Raw genomic sequence first — 12,479 nt, forward strand, 5'->3', positions numbered from 1 at the left:
GCATAAACATATTTTAAAAAATTTTGGGCTACTCATGGAGAATTGTTTTGGAAAAGAATAAAAAAAACCCCAACCTCATCCAAGTTCTATAGATGCTCACATTTAAGCTTAATGTAAATTTCCACCTGATTTTTTTCTCTGAATATTACATTTCAGGAAGAGTGCAGCATATTCCAACAGACCATCGACATCAATATGAAAGATAATGACTTCCCAAAGGAATTGTAACACTTGCCTCATTGTCATCCACTACCATGAACTAATAATCTGTAGAATGCAAATAAACCCCAAGTTTTCTCACTCCAGGTACCCCATGCGATCACTCGCCAATACGTAAATTCAAAGGACTAAGGTTATATATCTCGTAATAAACTTAGTACGGATTTCTGCTTATGCTAAAGGACATAGAAGGAAGACATAGCAACGAGGAAAGCACAGAATCAGTAGAAAATTGCAGCAAAAGTAACCCTCTTGAATTGTATCCTGCAACAGCCATTGCAAGTGTAACCATAGTTCAAGGAAACACAACAGAATTGTTGCTGATACTAGTACATACCCATTTGAATAAATAGCATATGAATTCTTATATAGGAGTACTTGAAAAGGGAAAGTAAGAATATCCATCAACCACTAGCACAGAGCTTCATTTCCATTATCCTCATCTGCTTTGGGGAGAATGTTAATATGTCTTCAAAACAATTAATTCCATACTAATTGGGACAGAGGAAGCTCATTTTATCTTTTATCCTAATACTGGTAGTTAAAAGGTGATTTTAATTGCCAGAGTAATCAGATATAATGAAGAGCAAAACTGTTTCTGATTAAATAACATTTGCATCAGAATTGCTGTTATATGCTTTTCAGCTCCTAGGAAGCTGTCTTCAGTTCTATTTTTTTCCTCTCTTTTGTTCAGATATGCACATGGAAGCAATGCTGCAAGAATTTTGCAGATGTTAAATCAGATGGAAGTCATGAAAGACTACGTACAAATGTATCATAGCACAGTCTGCTACAGCCCTCGAAAAAAAGGAAACTGCTGAAAAACACTTATAAAGAATGTTCTTTCTCCATAGAGCTAGTGAATGCTATAGAAGAGAAGGGACTGTTAAGCCCTTTTCCTACAGAATTACTCTTCTCTAATGAGAACAAATGGTTCATGATTTAGACAGTGAAATTTGGGATCTCTAGCCATGTAGGTAAGTCACTTAAGTCTTTCTGTGTCTCTGTGTTTCATCAGGAAAACAGAGCTACCCAAGTACCTTTCTAGGCTGGGAAACACAACAACCAGATGCATAAATAACAGCGGAGTGACAAGAACACCAGAAAAGAACAAATGTTTCCAAGCCCCACAGCTACAAGTGCAGAGGCGGAGCTGCCCATGCACAGCAGGACTGGCTGAGTACAAGAGGTGCCAGAATGTCTTGCGATGGCTCTGACCACACCACAGATCAGATGTTCCGGCACCACATAATGGGAAGTAAGTATGAAGACTTTTTTTAAATGGAAGTTTTAATATTAAGCAACAGATCTCACTAGAAATTTCCTTGAGGTGTCATTTTAAATCAATGATATATGAAATACACATTTTCCCTGAGAACAGTTCAAACTTTATTCTGAAAAAAAAAAAATATATTGACACAAATAAGAGTGTAATTCCATGACAAAAAAATACTTCTCTCAGTCAAATTCAACTAATTCTAACAATTTTGATAAGATTTTTTTAAATTGTAATTTTTAATCAGTCTTTAAACTACCACTTCTATATGGATAGTAATATCTTCCTCAAAACATCTTAGGCATGTCACAGATAGGGCAAAACGGTGTTAAATTCTAAAAGTATTTCTCAGAATGTTTGAGGTGTTCTGGAAGTTGAGTACAGCATAATGCCTTGTCTATCATACTGCTTTTATATAAAGTCACAAAAGTTGCCTTTGACTCAAGTCATTACACAACCTTTTCTGTCTAAGTTTGTATGATGCTGTCCAGTGTAAAACACTTCAGAGTTCCTATGGAACTCAGAGCTTTTCTATATTTTTACATTCATCTTTATACATTTTGAAATGTTTAGCAGGATTTATTTAAGCTTAAACATAGTATTTATGTGGCTTCTCAGGTACACTAGCCACTTCATTAAGCTAAAACCACCAAACTGAGCAACCCGGTCTTTAAAATATTGGCAACTCTGATGTGATAAGTAGGAATTACACAGGACAGTTCTTGATTCTGGCCACGCTGCAGTTTTCTGCTCTCTCAGTTACACCATGAAACAGATATTAATTCCAAAATTAATTAGTTCTAATTAATTCTAATCTGGATTCTGCAATGGCCAGGAAAAAAATAAGAAGTTGCAGCTCTGTAACCAGATAACAGCAAAAAAATACTTATTACTGAACTACAACACTAAAGGGCTGGAAAATGTAGGAACGTTATTGCTCTGACCTGAAAGACTGTAGCAATGCGTGAAAATTTTATTCTTGAAGATATAGCTAGAGAAATAACTGAAAGACAGGTTATAACACTCTTTGGGTGAAAATCACCTTGTCAAAATGACAGCTTGAGAGGACATCTGCCTCCTTCCTCTAAATATTCTATGTCACATTCACTTAGACAAATTTGCAAACTATTTACATGAGCTGCAACGAGCATACGGAGGTAGATGTATCAAGAAAAAACAACAAAAAACCGAAACAAACAACCACAACAAAAAAACCCAGTTACTTAGCAAAAATTATTAATTCAATATCAATGTCATGGAATCCAGTTGGGATGTATCTATCCCTTCACCTCATATCATGGTAATAGAGTTGTAATACGTGAAATGGCTATTTTAAGATATTTAAATTTTGGAAAATATATTTTAGAGGTATTAAACTAACTTTGTGTTACTGGTTTAGAGACATCAGTTATTTAAATGGCAGTTTCAGTGTATTTGGCCATGTACAGTTATCTACATATTTCCAGTTTCAGTAGAAAATAAATGTAATACAAAATAAAACTTTAGTTATGTCTGTTGGCAAGAAAAGTATTTCACGACAAAAAGCAAACTTCTATCAGAATACTGAGGCAACTGTTACTGCTAAACAGGGTTTACTCCTCACCTGCCTGAAAAATGAACAGATGTAGACAGGTACACTCTCACCGAGCTGAAGCAATTTAAGAAGGTGTAACTGCAACCTGTTAGCTACAGCCCTTCAACACAGGCTAACTTGCTGACAATAGTATCTAAGTGGCTTCTCATACTTTCCAACAGCTAGGAAAACACGTTGGCTTGCCCTATGTGGAGTGGTAGTTTAACCTAATCTCCCTTGGTATGTCTTCAAGCACATTGATACAGGAGAGGCGACGATGGAATATTTAGGTTCTTCTTATCACACTCATAGAAAAGTGCCTGTCCATATTGCAAAAGACCTTTTTTTGTCAAGTGACAGATTTTAAAGGTTAATCAAGTGCTGAAAGAAAAGTCTCATTACACATCTCCAGGAGCTTAACTTACCAGAATAAAAGTATTTATGCACTGCCTGTATTTAAATTTTATCTTCTGCTTATAGTTGAACTGAAATTATTAGAAGAACCTTTATATGGTATGAAATCTAAGTTTGTCATCTATACAAAGCAATAGAGTTGCTCACTGAAACTTATGCTATAGTATATTCCAAGCAGTGCTGCTGCCACTTCAAGCAAGGCCAAAAATAATATTTGTGGTACCACTGCAGAAACTCTCCAAATCAGCCCAAGGGAAATCACTTTAAAAACAACAGAAACCAACTGAATAAACAGCAAAACTCTGAGGCTTTGTGGCAAAGTGATGTACACAAACACATGAGAATTTTAAAAGATTCCTATATAAATTGTTTCCTATCATGGTATTCAAATTACAGTGCATTAATACAAATTCATTTTTAAGACTCAGGATGCAAAGAATGAAGGACTGGGAAAAACCATTTATCACAATCAGCAAATACAAGTGTAAATCTAATTTATGATTTCTCAAAGTATAATTAATAGTACATACAAGATGATCACAGAAGACTTTTTGCTAGTAAATAAAACTTGTTTTAACTTTGTACACTTCTTTGTTTTGGCAGATTTATATATTGGGTGCCAATGTTAACCAACTTTACATCGTGACATTATTGAGCAGAAAAAAAAAAAAAAAGAACAAAGTTGTGACACCTGTATACAGATATCAATAAAGAGAAAACAGCACTACCTGCTGAAATCATTGTAAACACGATTCAGTGCCACAAAGTAATGCCTAAATAGATGGTATATTTCTAAGATATATTGATACAGGTGTAACTGTAGGTTCTAGAGAAATGTGGTTGCCAAACAGGAGGGGGAAGTTGGTTGGCAACTTGTTAGACTGTTCAGAGGATTAAAAAGGACAAATGTTTTACAACTGGGTCAGATTAGCAGATTAACAAATCATGGAAACTTACAAAAATTGCAGCCTCAAGTAATCTCTTGCACAATCCAAAGTACAGTTTTACCATGTCTAATTGTCATCTAGATTCAGAAGTGAAGAATAAACCCTAAGTTTTGCAACCTTCTGGAAATCCGCACAGCATCAATAGCAGGACCACCTGATTCCTCCTGCTTTCCTATTTCTCAGGATGGTCTCATGCAAAATAGAATATTCTCACATCTGACAAGTTCAAAACATTGGTTTTTATCATGCTGAAATGCCACTCTGTACTTAGGCTCCAAGCTCAACCAGATTTTCCAGCTCCTAATAGGACTGTTGGGAGAATATCCGTCATAACACGGAGCCTCCAAGCCCCAAAAGAAAGATGTTAATTGCCACACTACCTTGATTTTAGAGACATTTATAGAATGAAATTTACCACAAAGCAAGTAAGATAATACTCCTTGGAAGTAAATCCATATTAAAAAAAAAAATCATTTAACTGCTACAAATGAAAACAAGCCAATAATTCACAACATGCCTTGAAAGGAACATTACACATATTAAGTGGCAGCTTTCCATGGAACTACACAATCAGGTAGGCTAAACCAAAACAGAATCTTCACAAAAAAAAAGTTTGTTTGTTTTTTGTTTTCTGGTTTTGTTTGTTTGTTTGGGGGGGGAATGTTTGTTTTTTTGGTGTGTCTTGTGGGGTTTTTTTTGGTTTTTGTTTGTTTGTTTTCCAGCTTTTCAGCTGGACAGTAAATATTTTTCAAATTGATCACCAAGAGGCCTCAGTTTGTTACTCTTTACTTACTTTTTCTTTTAACAAACCTCTCTACTAAAACTGATGCCTTACCTTTGTTCATATCAATCAACTGCTGCTTCTTCTTCTGTCTCTCCAGTTTCTCTCGTTCAGCCTTTTCTTTTGCCAATTTGGCTCTCTTTGTTTTCTCCTCCATTTCTCTTCTTTTGTTGTTTTCTTTCAGTGCATCCTGTATTAGATAAAATGAACATGGGTGTCTTTATACTGCAGAAAACTAGAAAGAACAAGAAACATTACCTTGTTTGGACAGACACTATAGTTATATACAATGGCAGAGGAAAAAACAGGGACCAGCACCCCGTAATTCAAGCATCTTCCGAAATCTTGGAACATAACTTGCAATACTACTTGTACACATAACCATTACTACATGATCAGAAGAATGACAATTAAAATAGCTTTGCATTTACGGTGAGTGAAAAGGCTCCAAATTTTTCAACAGCAACATTTGTAGGGTTTTTTTTTCCATTAAGAATGTAAATCTAGCTTAAACCTGTGTCTTGCTGTTAGGAGGGATGAGCAGGGATGAAGCCAAGCTCCCACTATAATGGTCTTCAATTACAAGTAACTGAAACTGAGTTACTAAATTTAAGCTACGATTCCTCAAATATTTTTGTTGAAATATACAAAGTAGTCTGGATCACCTAAATACGCAAAACACACCAAAAGTAATGGAAAACAGTTGAATTTATAGACTAAGACTCCAAATCTAAAGTCTCTGAGTCAATAGCTTGTATCAAATGAAAAACTACAAATGTAAGAGAACATCCCTGGATTAAGAAGCAAAAGCCAAACACACCCATACACAAAAAAAACCCCACACACTTCCCACAATCTTGTCTCCACATAGTCTAGAAGATACCCTTGTTTTTCCAAAGGAGGTTAATCTTGATTTCGTGCTGTGGTGGGTTGACTTTGGCCGGTACCAGGACATCCACCGAGCCACCCTCTCACTCCCCCTTCTCAAGAGAATGGACAATGACTGGCACATAAAACAAAAAAAGAAGTCCTATCTAAAGCACCTTTAAGATTTATTTACATTATATCAGTACTTGGTAATCCAAGACTCCAAAACACCTCCAAATACAGAACATACATTCAATCAAGAGACAGTGTGCATATGCCACTACCAGAGTTTATTGAGGTAAATACTGCTTATAGTCCCTTCTTTAACAGCTGATACTGTTTTGCAGAGCTGCTGGATACCACAGTTAGCAGTGATGTTATTTGCAGCCACACTTGAAAATTGGACCAAGAACTGCAATAGTTGTACCATCACATAACCGATTGCACTGAGAAACACCTTTTCTCTCAGAAAAGAGAAAAGAGAATTATAGGAGAAAAATCAATGTTTTATCCTTTTTGGTTCTGGACAGTTCTGCCTCTGCACATTCAATCACACTTGACAGAGATTTCCTTTTACTGCAACTTCACAGCCTGTAATGAAAGTAAATGCCCCCAATCTTATGAGAGAAAGCAAATAAGAAATGTCATGACTGAACCAGCAGCCCACTAGCCACTGACATACTATGATTAGATCATATATTCTGTCACATTTTCTAAGAGAAAGACTACAGATTGAACTAAACAAGCTCCAAAGTTCCTGTATCTGGAAATTCACTTTGAACCAGACTCTACAAGTCCTAGTTGAAGGGAGACTATATGAAAACACAGATTACAGCACATAAAATATGCTGGCCAGCAACAATGACTCAAAGAAAACCCATTCAAAATAAAGGTTTAATCTTCCTGAAGAACAATAAGATAATAAAACACTGATAACTGTGTGAGGGTGCCCATCTTCATCTACCTACACTCATCCCTACATAAACATGCATATGTACATACAAACAAAAATAAACACATGCAGCACAAGAAGCGCAAAGGTCGGTCAGATGATCCTGTTCATTATTTCTTCAAAATGCACATTCCTTAGTATTTAATTTTATTCCAGAACGTAAATGCTTTTAGCACATCTTCACGTATAGTCTCTAGAGACTATAAAGAAAGAATCAGGACAGCAAGTAACAATCCACTAAGTGCCAACCTGAAGAGCTTTTTCCAAAGAACCTCTTGCCAGAACAGGTACAGGTTGCAGCAAAGGGGCATTAACCCCCAGTACTTTCTGCACTGGTCAAACCAGGCACTCCGCAAGGCAGGAGGCAGCAGAGCATCACTCCAACATGCCTCTGGGGCTCTTGAGTCTTGGACTGGCCGTTTCAGAGCTAGCGGTGCACTACTGCAAACATACAGCTCCAAAAGCATGTTTGTAACAACAGAAAAGGGTTACTCTAGAGGAGAGGAAAAAAAAAAAACAAAACAACAATAATCTGTTCTGAGCTCTGCTGTAGTACTCCAGTAACTGCTTGGTAACATATCTAGTATTTTCACTTGGTATCTATTAGATTCTTTCCTGCCATCCCCAATTTGCTTGACTCTCCTACTCACTCAAAAAATTTCCTTGAAATATAACATATTTTCTTTTCATTTAGATACTAATTCAAAATGAATACAGCGGAAAAAAAAGAAAAAGTATGATCTACTTGAAGCATCACCACCATTTAGTGCATAAAATCCCTTTCCTTTGTAAAGTCAGAACTAAACCACCTGGAATGTACTTGTTTCTTATTACTCTGCATCAGGCAATCTGACTCCTAACCATTTCATATTTGTTATGTCACTTGCTACTGTACATTTATTCAGAGTTGGATGAAAGCTTGAATAAATAATCTGCAAGAACACACTCCCAGGTGTTCTCAAGTTATGTGCTAAAAGCAAAATAAATATATATTCAACTGCATTTATCAACATACTTTATATTTGAATTCATATTGCTAAAAAATTTGATCATAGTTTTTCAAAGCTGATTGAAGATGACTGTAAATAAAGGTAAAGAGAATTTTGACTCATATGTTTAGTGGTTTCTGCAGAATTCGCTCTGCCTGAACTATACGACCAATCCTCCTCCACAGTTTTACTGCAAAGGGCTTCATTCGCTTCATTATTTATTATTTCCTCACTTTCTAGACCTCCAGACTGTGGACAAGCTTAATAATCTCTAATACAAAGGTGACATGATTCTACATGTGCCCGATCACAGTATTATTTGAGCCTCATCAATCTAAAGGTAAGCCTTAAGTTAAAAGAAATCTGAACATCATCTTCAGTTCTGGGCCCCTCAGTTCCAGAAGGACAGGGAATTGCTGGAGAGAGTCCAGCGCAGGGCAACAAAGATGATGGAGTGGAGCATCTCCCTTCTGAGGAAAGGCTGAGGGAGCTGGGACTCTTTAGCTTGGAGGAGACTGAGGGGTGACCTTATTAATGTTTATATATATATAAAAGGAGAGTGGAGCCAGGCTCTTCTTGGTGACAACCAACAGTAGGAAAAGGGGTAATGGGTTCAAACTGGAACACAAGAGGTTGCACTTAAATTTGAGAAGAAACTTCTTCTCAGTGAGGGTAACAGAACACTGGCCCAGGCTGCCCAGGGAGGTTGTGGAGTCTCCTTCTCTGCCGACATTCAAACCCGCCTGGACACCTTCCTGTGGAACCTCAGCTGGGTGTTCCTGCTCCGGCGGGGGGATTGGACTGGATGAGCTTTCCGGGTCCCTTCCAACCCCTGACATTCTGTGATTCTGTGTGATTCTGCTTTCACCTCTCTTTTCTTTCGCTTATTCCTCTATACCTATTCTCTTCCGTACTCTGGAGTTTCAGTGGACTTCTTTTAATACAGCACAGCGTCATTTTGGTTATTATTATTTTTTAGTATCAAATGCCACAGAAGTGCTTTCTATGTAGGTTTGAAGACTAAATTACCTAAAAGGTAGAGATCAGTTTGAATACTGAAAAGCTCTGTAATTGGCATTGCTTTTAAAAGAGAGGAAAAATAAAACAGCAGTTTTGTTACTCAATGTGGCTCAACAGTGACAAAGTACATGCTAGTGTTCATAGGCATACACTACACAACTATATTTTCTAATTAAAGGATAAAAGGAAACTAATTTAACAATTACAAATCAGACAAATGTCACAAAGGAAGAAGCAACTAATAGTTAAGAACAAAAGCCTCCCGACAGCTTTGGAAATATTTTGAACGATATTCATCTAGATGGTACTGTTTTTTCAAAACACATAAGTGCATGCAAAAACTGAAATCATTTTTGTGTGATTCTCAAACAAATATTTTCATTTATACAACCCCCTTTGGTTTTTTTTTTCGTGCTATTCACTTTTGGTTGGTGCACAACAGCATCCAGCTTTGTTAATTCAACTACAAATTAAAAGTTAGAGAATGTTTGAGGGTTTTTTTTTTTTTCTATTATTTAAATAAAACCAAAACCAAATTGTCATCTCTCCTAGCAGAGAAATAGATTCAGGAAGCAATATTATCTCTTGTTAAGGGAGCTGGTTGAAGGGGGACATAGCTTGACGTTCCCCTTGTGTTTATTAGGATTCATTGAAGTCAGGCTCTTGTGCTCAGGACTGCCAGTTTATCGCTTCGCTTCCTTAAGAAGCAAATAAAAAATTAATGTCTCTCTTGCATTCTGTACATATCTTAAAGTTTTGACAGACAAACAGATATTCACACACCAACATGGTTGTAAATAGACTCTCAAAGGTAAATTATTAAAAACAAGAAGAAAGAAAACAAACTGTAATGCACAGATCTCCTTGGATATTAAAGATGCAGTTGGCTACAAAGTGGCCATGCACCAATAGTGACGGTTGCTTGGGATCCCTCAGGCCTTCCCTAAATTTGCCTTGCAACTGCAAAATACGTGCACCAAAGTTCCAATGAAAAAAATACATCATCTTTTTCAGTCATAACTTACTAAGAACAACGAACTCAGAATGTTAATCTACAGAAATAAAGAGTTAAAACACAGCAGACAGAGCAATCAGTTCACATGTAAAAGAAAGATCTTTCGTGATTATTCCTTGGAGGATAACGTATACAAATATATTGTTATCCTCATGACAATAATGGAAAAGAGATGCAATGAGCTGGTATTAACAAGAGCAGACAAAATTTCCTGATGGGTAGGCATGGAACAGCACGTAGAAAAGATGATGTTTAGGATACTGCCCCATGGTTCACGCATCAGGGACATTATGTCTGACATGAAGTGTCTTTGGCATACTATTACACATTGCCATTTCTGGCAAGTGTAGCCGCTGATGTATATGCAGGTAGAGAGAAGGGTTTTGCTAACGGCTTTCCAGCTGTGTTGCAAAAATACTTGAAACCACCTAACAGTGTAAGGTGGAAAAGGTTTTCAGTGTTTACTCAGTCAAATTTAAGGGAATCAATGAATAACTATATTGTGTTTTAATTACTTAACAAGTATACGTTTGAATAATTACTAAATAGCCTTCAAGTGGACAGATTTGGGGCTGTTTTAATAGCTCCTTTAGATCCATATTTAGAATACCAGAATAAACATGTATGCCTAATTCAAGTTATTCCTGAAAGACAGAGAGGTAAAATACATACTTACACACTAACAAAACCGTATTATTGTCACCACAAAAAAATAACCAAAAATAACAAACAAACAGAAAAAAAAGTTAGCTGTTTTTGGTAGAACCTGAGCAGAGAAACCAAGGTCCACAGCTGATGAATTATTCTGTTGTTCAAAAAGTAATCTTTCTGGATCAAGGAAAAGACAAATCAATAGGTCAGGATGTGCCTTGCATCAACATGCAAGCACAACTTTTTAAATTCTTTAACAGAAATTCACTCTTTCTAAGGTAAATCCGTAAACTCTGTTCCTACAAAAGCTTAAACTCAGTAGAGAAAGGCTTTTTTAATTTTTTTTTTTTTTTTTAAAGCATCATGACACAAAAATGTGTTAAAAGGTTTCCAAATTTCTGGCCAGAAATTCTTGACAAAATTTAATAGAGACCATGAGAATTACACACAATGCAGTGGAAACATAGTATTTAAATAACAAATTGAAACTGCCTGGGTTTGAAATATTTTACATACTTCCTTCAAGATAAGGCTCATGGACTATCGAAAGAACGAGTTACAGAGGTTGTGTGGCATCACGCTCCAAAGAAATGATGAATGTGAAAAAAACCCACAACACTGAAGGGATATGCTTATACATCTGCAATTTTTTTTCTAGAGGTTCCTTACACCTTTCACTTCATGTTTCATATTTTAATTTGACAGGATAATCCAATTCTATTAGTTTGCTTTGGATTTTCCTAAACCTTGTAAGCAAGCAAATATGAACTTAAGGAAGTGAATGAGCTATAATTTTCTACAACATCAGCAAGCTAATTGAAGATGCAATAAAGCAGTGATCAATCTGAAATCACAATTAAGACAAACATGGATCCAAATTATCACATTATCATAATATGATATATGAACAAACAGAACCATGAGGCTAAGTCTATATGAAACAACCTTGCAGAGATTTTGGAGGGATGTCAGATTCCTGACCTGAGACAGCTTGTTAGAACTACGTTAGGTGCAGATGTAAGCATCTGTAGCCTGGAAGCATCTTCTACGCACAGGCCTCTTAGACTTTAAATCTTGCCAAAGGCAGTCACTTAGAGCAGGTAATAAAGCCTACTGGTTTACAAGAGGTTTTAAATATCTGGGTTTGATTCACAGCTTAAGTACTGCGATAGTCAAAACCTCAAACTACGCCTGGTTTCAAGAGCTGAATGAGGATTCAAAATCCTCATTTAAATATCATAAACTTCCAATATAATGCCTGGAAATAATGAGATTACTCAGCTGGACTCACTGCCATCAGCGCTGAATAGATTGTCTGTTTAAAACTGTCAAATGGAAAATTCCCAATAAAAGTTTTTAATACTGTTCCTTTCTAAGATTAGGAAACTCAAATTCATAGTTTCCTCTAGATCATATTTTCCTATATTATTTCTGAAAATACTACTTAATCAAAGGCATCACTACCATGAAATGCAACATCTATTGCTTTTACTCCATCCACAAGGACAACCACGTCACCAAAGAAACAAGTTAGATTTGTAGGAAACAAATCTCAACCCCATCTGAGCTGACTGGTATTTCTACACTTGCCTACCTTTAAGTGCTTGCAAATGCAGTTTAACATAATTCAGTTTAATTTCTTCATTATTTATTTTTACATCTTTTGGATATCTTCCAAGTGAAACGTCATCCTTACCTTTTATATCATTAATAGAGTAGCTACTTATAAAGCAGTGCTAACAGCTTGTTAATAAACTTGATGAGTTACTGCTCCT

The 12,479-nt window shown here is 36.2% G+C and overlaps 1 protein-coding gene across 5 annotated transcripts in view; it reads right to left on the reverse strand.

The window, feature by feature from the left end:
* The window catches only part of DIAPH2 (diaphanous related formin 2), a 210,732-nt gene that overhangs the window by 64,032 nt on the left and 134,221 nt on the right, over positions 1-12,479 (reverse strand). For all 5 annotated transcript variants that reach the window (XM_065846125.2, XM_065846124.2, XM_065846123.2 and 2 more), the window contains one exon: positions 5,265-5,400. In XM_065846125.2, the coding sequence (XP_065702197.1) occupies positions 5,265-5,400 (136 nt within the window). The remainder of the gene's footprint in view (positions 1-5,264; positions 5,401-12,479) is intronic.

The sequence above is a fragment of the Patagioenas fasciata genome, chromosome 11, assembly GCF_037038585.1.
Source record: "Patagioenas fasciata isolate bPatFas1 chromosome 11, bPatFas1.hap1, whole genome shotgun sequence".
NCBI lineage: Eukaryota > Metazoa > Chordata > Aves > Columbiformes > Columbidae > Patagioenas > Patagioenas fasciata.